Genomic DNA, 15,835 nt, shown 5'->3' with positions numbered 1-15,835 from the left:
CGTCTGTCTGCAGCTTATGTAATATTCACTGTTCTTGAGTCTGAGGTTCATGAATGCACTGCCGGCCGAGAGAAGAGCTCATGATGTGAAATGCAACTACTCAGTCTTATGGATGCCAAAGTCCTGGAATCTGTCCTTTCAGCTGAGTTAGACCATGCTGCTCACAAAGGAAAAAAAAGCACGAAAAGTGTGCAGAAGTGCAGGCTGTGGCCTCCTTTTCGGAATCTGATTACCGATAAAAGCTGAGCAGGAGACGGGGTGGAGAATCACATAATGGGTCCTAAACTACTTGATTTTTATCAGATTAGGAAAGTGGTAGTATGGGATGGATGTCCAATCTTGACTAAACTACAAGAGGAATGTGGTATTTTATTAATGGCAATTCTAATGCCAACTTTGTTACAGCAGTAGTACTCAACAAGTTGATGAATATTGTATCTGCTGTGTTTCATTCTGTCCTGATGAATCTGCTTGGATGCCATGGTGTGCCAAGTGGGCCTGCTTGCACTTGTTAGCTGAATGCAAGTGTTTATGGACGATTAAACTTGCAATTTTTGATTTACACTTTGAAAGACTGAGAGGTTGTTTTTCCTTTTTTTTTTTTTTTTTTTTTTCCAGGATAGACTAAGTTTCTAATAGATCTGTGCCTTTCAAGTCTCTTAGAATGTGTAACTGTAGCATGAATTTAGAAAAATGGTCTCATTTCTTTAGAAATCCATTAATAGTAATGTACTGAAAGACTCTTACATTGATCTTCTCTCTGATAGCCATGTTGTAATAATTATTCTTTTAATGTTTGCATCAATCTAAATGTTTTCCTCTTTGTGCTAGCTCCTACTTGGATCTCCCTATATGATAATCACAGCACTTTGACATCTTGCATTACTTTAATACCAGTGATTCAAAACAAAGCAATGCCAAAGGGAACAAAAGTTCTGTCAAGCCATTAAAATCTTCTTTGCCATTAACACAATGAAATTGATGCATGAGCATTTAAAGTTATTAGCAAGTGCTGCCAGCAGAAGCTGGTTGGGATTGCATAATATATAGTGGGCTTTATTAAAGTAAAATGGTATGTTTATTGTTATTATCATCATTAGTTCTGAAGTAACATAAACAGGGCTGTGAATTGGGAGAGGACAGGGAAACAAGAAGGAACATGCTCTGCACTGTGTAAATAGTCAGGGACACAATTATCACAATTAAGACATTTTTAAACAAAGGAACACACATGGTATCTCGGCTAACCATTGAAAATGGCATGTGTGATGCTAGGGAGGGGTGTTAAAGAGGGGGCTTCTGTATCTCTGCTGCTCTAACTCTTCCCAGTCTGACTCACTTGGCTGGATTTTGGGCTGCTCCTGCTACTGCTGTGAGAGATTTTGTGGTTGCTGTGTATACTGTGGGCTTATTGGGGGAGTATTTGTTTTGTTTTTTCGTACTCCAACATACTAATTTTTCAATGAAAAAATCAGGAGTGTATTAGAGACATATGTACTCCCACTGAGCACTGCAGTAATAGCTGTGCTTGCTAATCTTTGTTGAAATTAACTATATTCCTTGCTGACTGGAGAGTTGGTATGAGGTAGGGAAAACACAGATGAGCAAAGAACTTGCAGGTACTGAGAGGGGAAGAAAGTTGTTTAAGTGAAAAGCAGAGAGATGAAGGAAGGCCAATGAAGCGCTGGAATATCAAGTCAGGCAGTATGAGGGTGGACTGCATGCCTATTGCAGTTAATGCTAAACACTGGGAGTTCTCAGCCTAGGTTTGTTAGGTAGAATTTGAGCTGAGTAGGAACTGGGTGAAAAAGGTAAGGCTCTTTTTTGGTCAGTTGAATGTTTTTAAGTGATATTATAGAAAATTTTAAGTTGCTGGGGTAAATAAAAATCACTAATATCCCTGCAGTGTAGTCATGTTCACTTGAGTACTTCTTTACCAAGATATTGATGAACTGTTGGAAATTCAGAGAACAGTGATGAAATAAGCCAAAGGGATGGAAAATCTTGTTTATTGGGAAAGAAGGTAAAAGTTGAATGTACAGCATTTGAGAAAAGTGGAGTATAATTCTGTATGTCCGTGCATGGTATGAATCTGAAGTAATTGCTTAGAGTAGTGTGAAGAGCTCTACAGAAAGACTGAGGTAACATTGAAAGCAAAATTTTAAGTTATCACAAAAAAAGGGCCAAATAGTTTCCAACACTGCTCCATATTTTATTGAGGGAAGGGATGGGAGACCCATTCCCCTACAGTTTTTGGGTCAGAGTAGCCACAGTACTAGAAGAAATGGGGAAAATGCGCAACATTAGCAGAGTGTGAACTTGGTGATCTAATAGGTGTTTCTGGTCTTGACTTTTGTAGCCATGTGGATTTATTCTTGAAGCTTAGTGCTGGTTGAAATACAGGAGGAAAGCCATAGCCGGTGCTTTTGGTCAAGCTCTATAGCAGATTAGGATGGCAGGGATTAAGTTTAGTCATGAGTGTCTTTAACCAAACTAGTTACCAAGGGCAATAAGGTAGAAGCATCGGGCAGAAAGCTCTCTCTAAATATTTATGGTACAAATATGGGGTTTGGTACCTTCCTGAATATTGTCTCTTCTGCTGCTGCTGTATCCTCATGATAAGAACCCATCATAACTACCTGCAAGTGCTACAAAATGGTTATACGTATGGGTCGTGTCTCCCTGTTTACATAATTGTTCACGGTATTTAGAGGTTTTGTGCTCTTTCATGTTCTCAGAATGAGGGATTGTGGCAAATGCTGCAAGTGCGATTTAAATGAGTATTTTCAATTAGAAAACGTTAAGGACAGCACTCTGTGTGTGTGTGGGTATGGTTGTGTGCATATCGCACCTTTTGAAGGGGAGAAGGAATATCTGTCAAGCCTCTTGAGGTGAATTCCTGTGTGGTGTTCAGTCTTCAGAGGATGCTTAACCTGCAACAGGCTGATGAAGTGAGGGACAACAAAATCAGCAGCCGCTCTTACAGTCCAACCAGTATTTTACTACAGTATATGTTTAAGTTTTAAGAGCTGTCTTGGCTGTTAGCCTATTAAGCTGTAGGATAAGATAGTTGATGATAACAGCTTTCTCCTAACTGTTATCACCTCTGTCCTTTGCTGCAGCATGCAGCAAGTTAAAACAAACCTCGCCTTCTCTCCGAAGGCTGCCGATAGGACTAACAGTGGGATCTTCTTCAATTACAGAAGTTTCAGGCAATTCTAGTGCCAGTTCTCAACTGTGAGGAAATCAGAGTACTTTATTGCTTCCAAAGTGTTGTTAGTAGCACAAAACAGTGTGGAAGGAAAAACCAACTTTTGACAAAATGGGTCCTGCTGATGATTTATGTTGATCTGAACTGGAAAGTTTGGTAGGCAGCAAGAGTGGCACAGCAGCCTTCAAACAGAGGCAGTTGCTTGTTATCTGTTCACCTGTGTGGTTGTAGCGACTGAACTTTGCATCCAGCACCTGACTAAGCATTTCTTTTTTTTCTTTAAACCCAGGTTACCCTTCCCAATGACTCCAGCTGTGTGGAAGAAATATTACGGGTGAGTAATAATGTCTGCTTTTGTATTCTTCATATAGCTGTAGTGCTGTTATTTCATCTTTTGTGAAGAAGGGTTATATGGCTGTCTTTAACGCTGTAGTTAAATAATAACATATTAGTGGGTCTGTGCTAGAGAGACATGGTTAAGGGGTAGGCCAAGGGTGCTCCTTAGTGAGTAAGGTCGGTTCACATAGTACTCTGCATCTGCCAGCTTGTCTTGGTCAGGATTTACACACGTTCCTGTCCTTGTTTAAGCTCTGTGAGTCTCTCCAGGACACATTTCTCTCCTGCTCTGAGGTGGAGTTGCCTTAGTTCTCCCACTCACAGACTGACCTACAGTATACCTTTTCCTGTTTTCCCCCAGACTACAGTTGTTCATCGTTCATGGTTTTGTTAAAGACCTACAGACGTATTTTTCCTGGCAGTGCTCTGGTCAGTGGATGAATACAGAAAAATTAAGCAACCACTCCAAACTGAGCATGGCTTAATTGCAAGAAGATCATATAACAAGTAAAAGGGGAGTGTGAACAGTAGTTGTGTATATATATAAATCTGTTACTTTAAGTGTAAGACGGGCTTCTTCCCAGACACCCCAACTTTGATGTCCCCTGTTGGCCATGAGATTTGCCTGGGGGCAGGTTTGCAACCCACTGGTCCCTATCTGGGCTTTCAGGTTTTATCCTTATGCGTTGAGTTTGTCGTCTATCAGAGCTACCTCCCTGGGATTGCTAGCCAACCTGCTGGTTTTCGGTGTAGAGGGGATAAAATTTCAGTGGGAATTTGTGCCGGCCGTGTCCTTATCACTAGAAGCAACTGCTGCAAAGTAACCCAGACCTGAAGTCATGTGTAACAATTGTGCCAACTTGCTTGCAAAGACATGGACTTATTCTTGCTTATAAAATAAAATAGGCTTCTCAGTATTCATTGCAATTCAGAGTTAAATAGTTTTGGAAACTTGTTCCTGTTTTGTGTACACACGTTATCTTGGGGTGATATTGATGTCCTTATGGGTTGCCATTGTTGCTGCAGGAGTAGTTTGAACCAGCAGGCAAGCATGCACATGCTGACCTGCAGTAACAGAGGAATGTGCATCTGCATGTGCACCCAGAAGCAATGAATGGAAGGAAATAAGTAAAATTAAGTTTCAACCTTCGAAGTGAGCAGGGGTTTATTACCTGTAGAACACTAAAGGAGCAAAAGCAAAGAAAATGTTGAAAGATTGTGCAAAATACTTGGTACATTTTAAATGTCTTCTTCCCCTGTTTATATATTTCAGTTAGGTTCATTACTGTAGTTGGAATGAATGACTTCTTAGCTGGGGAAAGCAGTTGTTTTCAGTAAACAGCATCAAAAGAAAATGTGATGTAACAAACTTCAGGGATCAATTATCAGGGTGACAGTTTTAATGTGGGAGCAATGCATATAAATCACAGAAGCAGAGGTGTCTTTTTTTCTAATCAAGAGGAGGTGATCCTATTTCCTACCCTGTGACTGTAATTTGACTCAACAAAAAGAGGCAGAATGTCCCAGGCTTCCTTCTGAAACCCACTGAGACTGCTGCAGGACTTTCTGTTGTCTCCAGAGAATGGGGATGAACTGCAGAGCCCCTGCAGCTGCAGGCAGCACCTCCTGCCACCAGTAGGCTGTTAAACTCTTTGGCAGGTTTCTGTGTCTCTGGGGATCTGTCTCACAAGGGTATGTAATGGGCACCCAAAAAAAGGGATACGAACCAGCAGAGCTTTCTTGACTGCCAGGTGCAGATTGCCTGGAGTCACCTCCTGTGCTCAGCCTTGCCATCCAGCTGTGGAGCAACCTGTCAGCCATAGCCGCAGGCATAGCCAGAAGCTGTCGGGAGCATATGAAACTGCCTGTGCCGGGGAGCAGGTAGGGAGGTACGGGCTTGGCGTGGGGCAGGTGAGCGTGGGACCTTGGCCATGGTTCACCTGGGCTCTGCGCTCCCTTGCCGCACGCACAGTTAGGTGGGTTTGCGCGCTCTGACACGCTGAGGGTGGCTTAGTATGCCATCGGCATGGCGTTAGGCAGCTCTGGGCGCTGACAGGCTGTCTGCAGCCTTCTTGTAACCTGTCTGCAAGCGGGCTGCAGGCTGCCAGCCAGGCCCTGCGTGTATGAAAGCAGCAGGTTACCGAGCCGCTTCTGGGGCCACCTGTCACAGGCCCAGCAAACCCCAGCCCCAGCTCGCGGCCTTCAGTGGCAGCGTTTTAAGCTTTCAGCTTCGTGTGTTGCTGAAGCACATGTGGAGGTAGAAGGACCTGAGTTTTGTCAATGACTTTGTTCTTCGCAAATTTATAATGCAGAGTAAGCTAGCGGGAAATGTGTTTGGGCTGCATGCAGAGTATCATATTCTACTTGACAGGCAACAGAGAGAAAGTCAGCAAGAGAATGTGATGCCCAGCACTGGTCAAAGTCCAGTCTTCAGGCTTCCCATGGGGGTCCTGTGTCAGGACATTCAGGCTGTGTGCTCAGATGAAAGGATGACCCTTGGTTTCAGCAGCAATTTATGCTTTGAGAACCTGGATTAAGTTTTCAGCCCTGACAGATGCTTCTGGCCTTTTGGGACCATTTACTTAGGCTCTGAAGAGCCTCTGGGAGTGTGGGCCTCAGGTCCATGATGGCAGTTTTCCCAGGTAAAAATTAGGCTATTCACATTTCCATCCTGTCATGGATGTGTCAGAGGTAAACAAGAAAGATTACGAGACAGTCAAGACCTGCAGGTGGACAGACAGGGTGGTGAGAGTGTCCATTTTGACCAACCAAACCGTTGGCAACATCAGCACATTCTGCTCTGGCCATGTCCGCTACTGTGCTGTGCACCCCCGAGTGCCAGAGCAAGGATGCTGCCTGCCAGTTTTCCTTGAGAGTATTTCATGCCTTGAAGTTGCTTTTTATCCTTTTTTTTTTTTTTAAAGTCAAGAGTATTAAGTGACTTAATTATGTTTCACCCCTCAGAAAAACACAGTAACTCTTGTAACTCTTTTATGGGTTTTTTTTTTTTGCTAGACTTTACAAGGAAGAGGTACCTAAGCTAAGATCTGTGACCTCTGATTTTACAGAGCTTTTTTTTCAAGCTGAACTTGATTAATGTTTTTTCTAATTGTAGAAGTTTGCAATTCCTAATCTTTCTTTTTTTTTTTTTTTTTTTTTTTTTTCTTTTCCTCCCAGGACAGAAAGGTTTGATTGGGTTTATGGTCAAAATTTCCAGCCAAGTGAGGGGAAAGGTCTTGAGTCCATTCAGACCCCTGAGTATTTAGAGACAAAATCCTTCAGATTTCCTGAAATGTTTAGCTACTTATGTCATCATCTTGTGTAAATGCTTTAAGGACTGTTCCTGATACAACCAAAGGTTAATGGCAGACCAGTCTCCTGTTGATTTTGCTTTTCTAATCAGGATGGCTGAGAACGTCGTTAAAAAAAAAAAAAAAAAAAATAATAATAATAATAATAATAATAATAATAATAATATCATCATCTTGTATAACTAAGGCCAAGCTGTAAAGGTAGTGCAGGGCATTTGCATTTAATACAGGTTGCTAATACCAAATTGAATGATGAAGGTGAATACACTGGTGGTCAGTACACCTTTTTTGGTTCCAAAATGTGGCTTATTTTTTTAAACCAACACTGAAATATCCACTTTGAAAGCATGGATAATGTGGAAAACAGGCAATCCACAGTGTGTGTGTGTGTGTGTGTAGTTCACATTTCATTAATGTGGATTTAAATTAAATTGTCACTTGCTATGTGCAGCCATTGAAAAATGAGTTCATTGAAATGTTGTGATACAAAGTGTAGACAGGGCAGGAGAACTGACATTTTAAAACAGTATTCTGAAGCTGTGACTTGTGCCACTTGTACCAGTGCTTTACATCAGTGTGCCTTGCTGGTATTGCAGGCTATGTGACCCACCTGATGGCCTAGGCATGGGGGGGGGGGGTAGGTGTGACACTGAGTGTGAACTAGCAGCGATCCTTTTTATGCCTAGGAAGGGACCTCCCTTAGAATTGGTTTACCTCTGGGTAAAGAGGTGATAAGCATACAACATTACATGGGAAAGAAAGGAAATTTTATTTAACTAAATTTTCTGGAGGACTTGTAGCACAAATTGAAACTTTGGGCTAGCTGTTTAGGCAATCGATTAGATGTAATCCTGCAGAAGTGAGGCTCTGGTCTGTACACATAAAGCTTTCGTGTCTGTGTTGCTAACCATCTGGGCAGGCACTTCCGTCTAAAAATCTGTCCCTGCTTAGAAGAACAAAAGAATTCTTGTAGGTACATATTTGCTGTAGTAAGGCATCAAGTAACTAGATGGACTTCTGATGTTATGTGGACAGCTGTGTTATTAATTAAAAGCTTTCTCGTCTGGAAGCAAACAAATCCTAAATATAATTCAGATTGTAATTAGTGTAAAAATAACTGGTGTTAAATGAGCAAAGCCTGTAATGTGTATGGTCTTCTATTCTTCTGATGACTAGCTCAAGTCTAATGACATTGCAGAATATGTAAATTGATCAGCAGGTGAAAATGCCCTTGACTGGGCAAATTATGTGTAGTATTACCTTCCTCATGCCAACTGAAAGCACTAACAGATTTAATATGTATCATCCATAGCTGAGGTGAGCTGTTCACAGAGCAAAATTAGACTGTAACAGATACAGCCCATTATTTGCCCCTCAGTAATTGTTTTCTCTTCTAAAACACAAACCAACATTGAAGAACGATGCTAAACCTAATTATAATAATTGTAATTTGAAAAATACAGGTACACTGTCCAGTGTGGTTACAAATGCACTTAGTAGCTGACAGGCAGTTTAAATATTTTCATGTGGAATCTGGGGGCTTGCTGGGGAGGACATGATGTGAATTTAAAATGATTATCCAGACGTCATTGGACAAGTGAATAACGAGCTGACTGGCCTAGTAAATCATGTGAACCTGTCAAATGTGGGAACACGTTGGGGAGGAGATGATGTCAAGTAACAGTAACTTAGCAACCTGGCATTTAGCTGTCCAGAGAATGAGTAAGAGTAGCCACTTTTAAATAGCTGAGTAAATAAATGAATCCCTATATGTCTTAGGTGTGCTATAAAAATAGCCCAGCACCGTATGTTTTGTGTCAAGCTGCTTCTTTCTCCAGGATAAGGTGATTTATTATTTCTATTGAAATGAAAAAATGGATTGAAAAGTTAACCCACGTGTAAATGTGTATCTGCGGCCTTTGTCCCTCGTCTGGCGTGCAGCCTTTGGAAGCGTGTAAGGAACGGATAATAGCCTGCTTTGAAAAAGGCAATATGTTACCCTGTAGGGTTGGTTGTTTTGTTGGTTTTTTTTTTTTTTCCTTTGGACTTTGGCTTATGTACATGAAGATTTGGATGGATAAAAACAATTAATTTCTTAGCAATTTCCAAGCCATTGCATTTTCAGCTTTTTATCAGCATTTTCTTAATGGAGGCAGAACCAGTTTCTGCTCTCACATAAAAATAAATCAAGGGGTAATTCCACTGACCTCTGATCTCATTTGAGTTCATTGAATTCTTCTTCCTCCCACACTGGTATAAATTGGCAGCAGCTCCACTTACGTTGCTGCTGCTGTTATTAAATAAAAAGGAGTTACCCCTGCATTACTTTAGGTATACATAAAAGAAGCAACTATTCCTTTACTCTGATGACTCTCTAGATGTAGTCTCAATCCAGAAAAACGGAAATGCTGTGTAGTTCTTTGAGAACAGTTCATTCCTGGTTTAGTAGGTGATCAGCTCAATTCTCATCTCAATACCAGCACAAACGTTCAGCAACAATTCCAGGAAGGTCAAAAGTAGCTTTTTCCCAGCATTTTGTGCACTGTCCAGGCGTATACACGCAGGCATGGTGAGATCAGTAAATGGAGTCATTTAAGGACAGTCTGGCGTAGGCTTGAAGTGCAAAAGGCTCTTTAGGAGTTGGAGAATGCAGCCTTAGGTCTTCCCAGTTTAGAGCAGACCCTTAACACAGAGGCTTGCCTTGGCCATTGTGATTTACACCTAAACACAGCAGAACAGTTTTTGGCCATTCACCTTCACAGTGACAACATCGTAGTGCCACCCGTGAGACAGGCACCTCAGGAGCATTATCCCAAAGCTGTCTATTATGACTTGAAGGTACATAATGTAGAAAACTCAGATCTAACTTCAGGCTAGCTGAGTAAGAAGCTGACATGTGTCAATGCTCAAGTACTTAGCTTACGCGGTGCGTTCTGTGGGCCGCTGTTGCACTGCTGGCACGGCGCAGGTTAGATAGTAAAGGAGTTCACTTGTGATGTAGATATGTACTATAAATCTGCTTTGTGCTGCAAGATCAACGCAAAGCAGGCTTCATGCTGTTGGGGAGGTGACGGGGAGAAAAGGTTGACTGTCTGATCTGACAAATGCGTGTGGGTGTGCAGTGTTTCCTGTATTCGAAAGGTGGTGTTTTGCACCTGCCTGTTACAGGGATAAATGCCTCTTCAAGATGTGAGGCAGCAAAAGATTAGACCTTTGTCAGGACAGACAAGCAAGGTCTGATTCCAGCCTGCAGGCACATTTATCAAATAAAGGTTTTATTTTTGTAGCAGTATTAAAGAAATTACTTAGCAAAGAACTTTGAAATGTAAAATCTGATCATCATGTGGGTCTATTGCAGCCTGTCTACACTGTAACAATAAAAAAAGATTACAAAAGGTATTCAGGAAAAGAGAGAGATTGCAGTGCGCCTATTTCAAACTCAGTATTCAGTTCAATTTTCTTATCTCTTAACCATAATATTTTAACATCTATTTTCATACTGCCAAATTGAAATATTGCTGATTTCAGTAGTATTATATAATTCTGCTGTCAATGCCAGATTTACCATTGCTACTAAAATGACTATAAAGTAAGCTGACATCACAAGAGTTTGGACATGTATTACTGCTCCTGAAGAGATTGAAAGCACTCTCATGAGAAATGGATGACTAAATGAAAAAGTGTTAATTCTTATCTTTTTTCCAACCTCTTCAGCATCTCTTTTGCATCAAAACAACCACATTTTGTTCCTTTTCCTCATTGATAGTCGCCTCAGAAATGATCCACTATGTATTGCAACATGTTACAACCTCGGCATCCTCACTCTGATTCAGTACCCTTTTATGATAAAAATAATGATACTTCATGAGTATATACAAAATAATTCTTTAAAAGCCAGTTCAAACAAAAGTAATTTAAGCAAAGTCATTGTCTTGGAGGAGAAGATACTAAGTTTTGCAGCTTCTGCAGAAGGTCAGGTCACCCTCTGCAGCACTTGCAAGTTTTGGTCACTTCATATACTACTTTTTCAAAGACCTCTAAGTTTCGTGGTTCCAGAAATAACTGGAAGTGAGAGAGACATAAATGTGGGAAAATGAATTGATGAGGTCTTGTAATTGAGTCGAGATTATCATAAAACTTAGATTCCTACTCCAGATTTGCAGACCCATGGGACCTGACTACCCAACCCTTTTCATCGTTGTAAATAAAGACTTGTGTTTCAGTGAAAGTGCGAGAGAAAATGGACCCAAAGAATCTGGGATGTCAGATCAACTCTGACCTTTTGTATCCTCCGATGAATGAAAAAAGGCCCCAAGTGCTGGACTTGACAGAAAAACACTTGTACAGTTACAGTGTTTGACTGTAGCTGTACCAGGTGTGCGTTAAGGACCTTGTGGGCTGCATGAATTTATTGTGTAAAACCATGATTAAGTACTTCAGAGCCTGTTGTGTGCCTGTCCTGGAGTACTGCTGCCAATTCCAAAATGACCAGTAACAACTACTGGCACAGTATGCAGTGCGGTCAAGCAGAAAAGCCGTCTGAAGCTCCTATACTCCACTGACACATTACTGCCAAAGTGTTAAACAAAAAAAATATGTAGTCCTATTTTGAAATATAGGTAGTAGAATATTCCTCTGGTCTCAGATTAATCATTTCTGTTATTTCATCTTGTCCTGTCAAAATGAAACATGGTTAAATATGGGCATTGAGTGTTTAAACTGCTAGCAGTGTTACCTTTCATTTAAGTAGATTAATAATGTGTACTCTACATAACAAATTGCTTTAGGCACTGAATGAAGACATTGAAAACATTAAAATCGAGTTATGTTTTCTGAAATAGATGCATGCTTTAGAAACAATTCTAGTTTGAAATTACAAAGTCTGTAGCATCTTCTGTGGCTCTTTATTTCACAAAAGGGAAGGGGTCCATCCCTTTGGCCCTGAGGGGCAGGCGTTGTGGGTTTTAAGTCCTGGTAGGAAGCATCCCCATCAGTCAGCACTGCTGAAGAAGCTGGTGGGGCCCATGAAGGGAGGTTGGCCGTATGTGGTTAGTTAAGAGAAACAGCTAGGAAAAGGCTGGGCAGGCTTGCAGTGTCCAAGGGAAGGCAGGGCTGGAAGATGTAACTAAATGAATCTTCAGAAAGAGTTTCAAGAACCTTCCTCTTTGAAATTCTCCTCTGAAGTTTCAGCTGGCCATGACAATGAAAACCTACCAAAAAATTGGTTGATGGTTGAAACAATGCATGTGAGGAAAGAACTAGAGAAATGAAGGAAAATGGACCGAGGGGCCAGATACTTGAGGCATGCTCAGTTTCACTGCTTTAACTACAACTACCATGTCGCAAACTTTGATGCTTCACTGCTCTTGTGCTCTTAGAAGGAAAGTAAAGAAAACAAGACAAAGGTGACACCTGGAGTAAACCTGAAGTTAGAACTTTGGATCTCATTGTTTCTCTCAGAGGAAATGGGTGGAAATGTTCTGTTACAGCCGGTATCAGGAATATTTGTTGCCATTTTACTCATGTACTGCAGTCTAAATTTAACTCAGATCACTCCTAATCTCTGCTTCTTAAGGCAAGAATGCAGATACCACCTGAGTTACGGATCAAGAAGTATTTCTTTCTCAAACACCCCCTGCATGAGCAGGTGGACTTTCCCTTTGGAGGAGTCATATGGTTACATGTTACCAACCTTGCCAGCCTCATGGGGTTTGTGAAAGCAGCCTAACATGGGAAGGCAACAGTCACCGTCTGTCCTAAGTTCAAGTTACTCCACATTCTGTAGGGAAAATAGTACTGGAAGCTGCCTTTCTGGGGGGAGCAATTTATGTCTTTGCTACTTGCCATTGATCTATAGGCTTTAATAGTGTCATGCGGCATAGTCAGTGGAGCTCTTTCTGAAGGTTTCTTCCTTCTTACCTGTGGCGACTGTTTCAGCTGTCAAAGTCTTCAGAATACACCACTTCATACCTGCCAGTAGAAGACTGATATGGTCCATCTTCCCATCTCTTTGAACATCCTCTCAATAAATGTTTGAATACATAGACTCAGATAAAATGTCCTACCTTTAATCTTCCTCTATAACCCCAAGATGCCACTTTGCTCCACGGTGTCTCCTTCTATGAAACAGGAGAATAGAACCTCACCCACACTGCCATCGCGCTGTGAAGTTAAATTAGTTGCTAGCAAAATGCATTGCAGTCCTCAGCTGGAATTATTCGTGTTATAATTGTGCAAAAGCAAGGCTCATTCAGATATGTAAAATTACACTACATACTGTGGCTTATCCATTTCTGTACAGAATTTCTAACATTTCTTTAAAGAAAGCGTGTCATTGAATTTAATGTTCTGAGAAACCTCATGAACTTCCAATCTATTTTAGCCATATATTTCAAATTGTGCTTATAATTGTGGGTTTTTATTGAATATGTAAGTTCCTTTCAATATCTTAATACAGTACATGGGTTTTAATACACATTTGAGAAGAATGCACACTGTGGATGGGAGGCACTTTTGAGCGTTTTCAAATTGTCACAGTAAAATTGTCACATTTGTTTAATTAGCCTGTAGATCCTGCCATGTTGATTTATGTCAGCTGTGTAACAATTTCTTTGGATAGCTAGAAAAGCTGACCAGAATGCTTTACTTTTTTTTTTTTTTTAAATCTTTTTACTTTTTCTTTCTTTTTTCTTCCCCCCCCCATTTCTCACATTTCTGTTTGATTTAAAAGCAGTCATACAGGCACCCAGCCTTTCAGAAGTCAGCTGAAGAAAATGTCAGGCTGTAGCATTAGAAAGGAAAATGGTTTTATTAGTTGAAGTCATTGAGGTGTTGTTCAGAGGCAAGAGATAAAAACTGACTACAGACATGAATCTGAAGTTCAGACCTAAGTGCTCAGATTTATGTTTGTTCAACATTCTGCATGCACTATTTATTCTGCCTGCTGTTAGTGTTACTGTATTGCCTTCCAGGGCTCCGAAGGCGAGCGCTCTGCTGTGGGTGTCACTAGAAACCCTCTTCTCCACAGTTTACAGCTCTTTAGGTATTTCCTGTATTCCAAAACTTCTGTCCAATATCTAAGCAAATATACTGCGGGGGGGGGGGGGGGAGGTGGAAATAATATGTACTAGTACTTTGCAGAGTGAAACAGGAGCAACATGGTCACACATGAACTTAGGAGTCTTGCATGAGTTGCTAATGGGAAAAAAGAAAAAGAGGGCAGGGTAGTGTTCATTGTATTTGCTCTTGGCTGAGTGGGTGATTTAAGGCATGGACCAAATTTCGTCTATGGAGCCAAGCTGGAAAATGGTGGGTACTGATCTCTTGTGAGGAATGCTTTGAGATCCTCTGATGGAATTTATTGCACAAGCTCTGAGTGTCAAAGGCCCCTTTGGGCTTTGTAGTCTATTAATTTCTTTGCCATGAGTATATGCTGTTAAAGAATATGTTGTTTGTGTACCCCAAAGTACACTAACCTTTAAAAATATTCTTCTGAGCCTCAGAAAAAAACCCTTGGTCTTTGGTTTTTAGGAGAACCTTCCCAGTAGTGATTTTTTTTTTTTTAATCAAGCCAATTAATCCCTTCCCGCTTATTCCAGCATTTTATCATTTCTGACCTCTTGAGCCCCCAGTCTTTTCAGTAAGAGGTCTGAGTTGCTAGTTTATCTGAAAAAGGTGCTTTGTACCAATCAAATGAAAACTGGTGCTCAGATTTTTTAAGAGCAGCCCCTTGTCATTTCGGAGTTCAGACAAAAACAAAGAACACAGCTTCAGCAGTGAGGTGTTCACTGGAGGCTTCTTTTCATGAAAATAGTTAACACTATTTTTTTTTTTCCTTGGCAATTGAGTCATTGTTGCTTTTAAAAGAAGTTGTCATGATCTCCTCATTACCATTTTTCTTAATATGGTAAGTGTAAACTACAAGAAAGCTATCATGTTTGAAAAGATACAGGAACCCTAAGGAATGTTACACTAACTGCTTGTGCTCTTTGAAAAGGCTTAGACTGAGAATTTGACTAAATGTATCATTCTGTCTCCTTTGCAGCAGCATTGTCATTTTGTAGTGTCTCACAACACAAGTTACCCTTCAAAATAAATGCCGTGTTACTGCATCTAGCCTTTGTATCTCTCCAGATCAACAACTCCTTTTGGTAATTGCTTGAACATGACAATACATTGCACTTTGTGCTTAAAAAAAAAAAAAGTATGCTTTGGCAGGTTTATTCCAGTTTGTCCTTGTATGATAACTGGCAATTGTCAGTGTTTGACACCAGCTGGAGTTGCAAATAGCACTGGCTGCTTAGAGCTAACTAGCAACCATGGGTCTACTGGGTGGTCTTTTCCTGGGCTTGCTCCAAGTTTTTTCCAGATTGCTCATACGACCCCTGATAAACTATTACTAATGAACAGTTTGCTATTCCTTTTTGGCCATCTAGAAGCAACAACGACAATGCATGTCATCGTCTAGTAATGTAGATATATAATTTTTAAATGCTGGGGCACCAAATTTACTGCATTGTAGAGCTGTGGCTTTTGAGTCCTATCCAGTAGTTTTCCTGTGGGAAAAAAAACAGTAGTGTAGTGTTTGGAGACAGGAAGGTTATGGACTTTGCCATTTTTCAGCCCTGTTTTTAGGAGTTAGTTTATTTCAATGTAGTTTGATGTCAGAAGGGTTTAAAAAACGCAGGCATAGAAGGAGAATATATTAATCTGCTGTATAGTCTGAACTTGCTGATTTCAGACCTTAGGACCACTCTGTGTGGGACCAAGCAACCTCAGCTGTCATACGTCTTAGTGGCAGTTCTGAGTATGTAATGTTTCCAACCTCAGACGGATTACCTTTGTAAGAAAAAACAAGCTGGGAAATGAGGAATCAAATACATGCGTGTGACAGTGGGAATCTGTCTACCAGAAATATTCTGAAGCCTCCATACCTTAACGGAGATCAAAAAAGACCTCAGCATGTTTTGGCTTCAGT

The 15,835-nt window shown here is 40.8% G+C and overlaps 1 protein-coding gene across 3 annotated transcripts in view; it reads left to right on the top strand.

Moving 5' to 3' along the window:
* AFF2 (ALF transcription elongation factor 2) overlaps positions 1-15,835 on the top strand; it is a 351,452-nt gene that overhangs the window by 182,586 nt on the left and 153,031 nt on the right. For all 3 annotated transcript variants that reach the window (XM_055818362.1, XM_055818361.1, XM_055818363.1), the window contains exon 4: positions 3,501-3,545. In XM_055818362.1, the coding sequence (XP_055674337.1) occupies positions 3,501-3,545 (45 nt within the window). The remainder of the gene's footprint in view (positions 1-3,500; positions 3,546-15,835) is intronic.

This window comes from Falco peregrinus, chromosome 13 (assembly GCF_023634155.1).
Source record: "Falco peregrinus isolate bFalPer1 chromosome 13, bFalPer1.pri, whole genome shotgun sequence".
NCBI lineage: Eukaryota > Metazoa > Chordata > Aves > Falconiformes > Falconidae > Falco > Falco peregrinus.
Note: the sequence above shows the minus strand (reverse complement) of the source record. Positions and strands in the feature narration are given on the sequence as shown.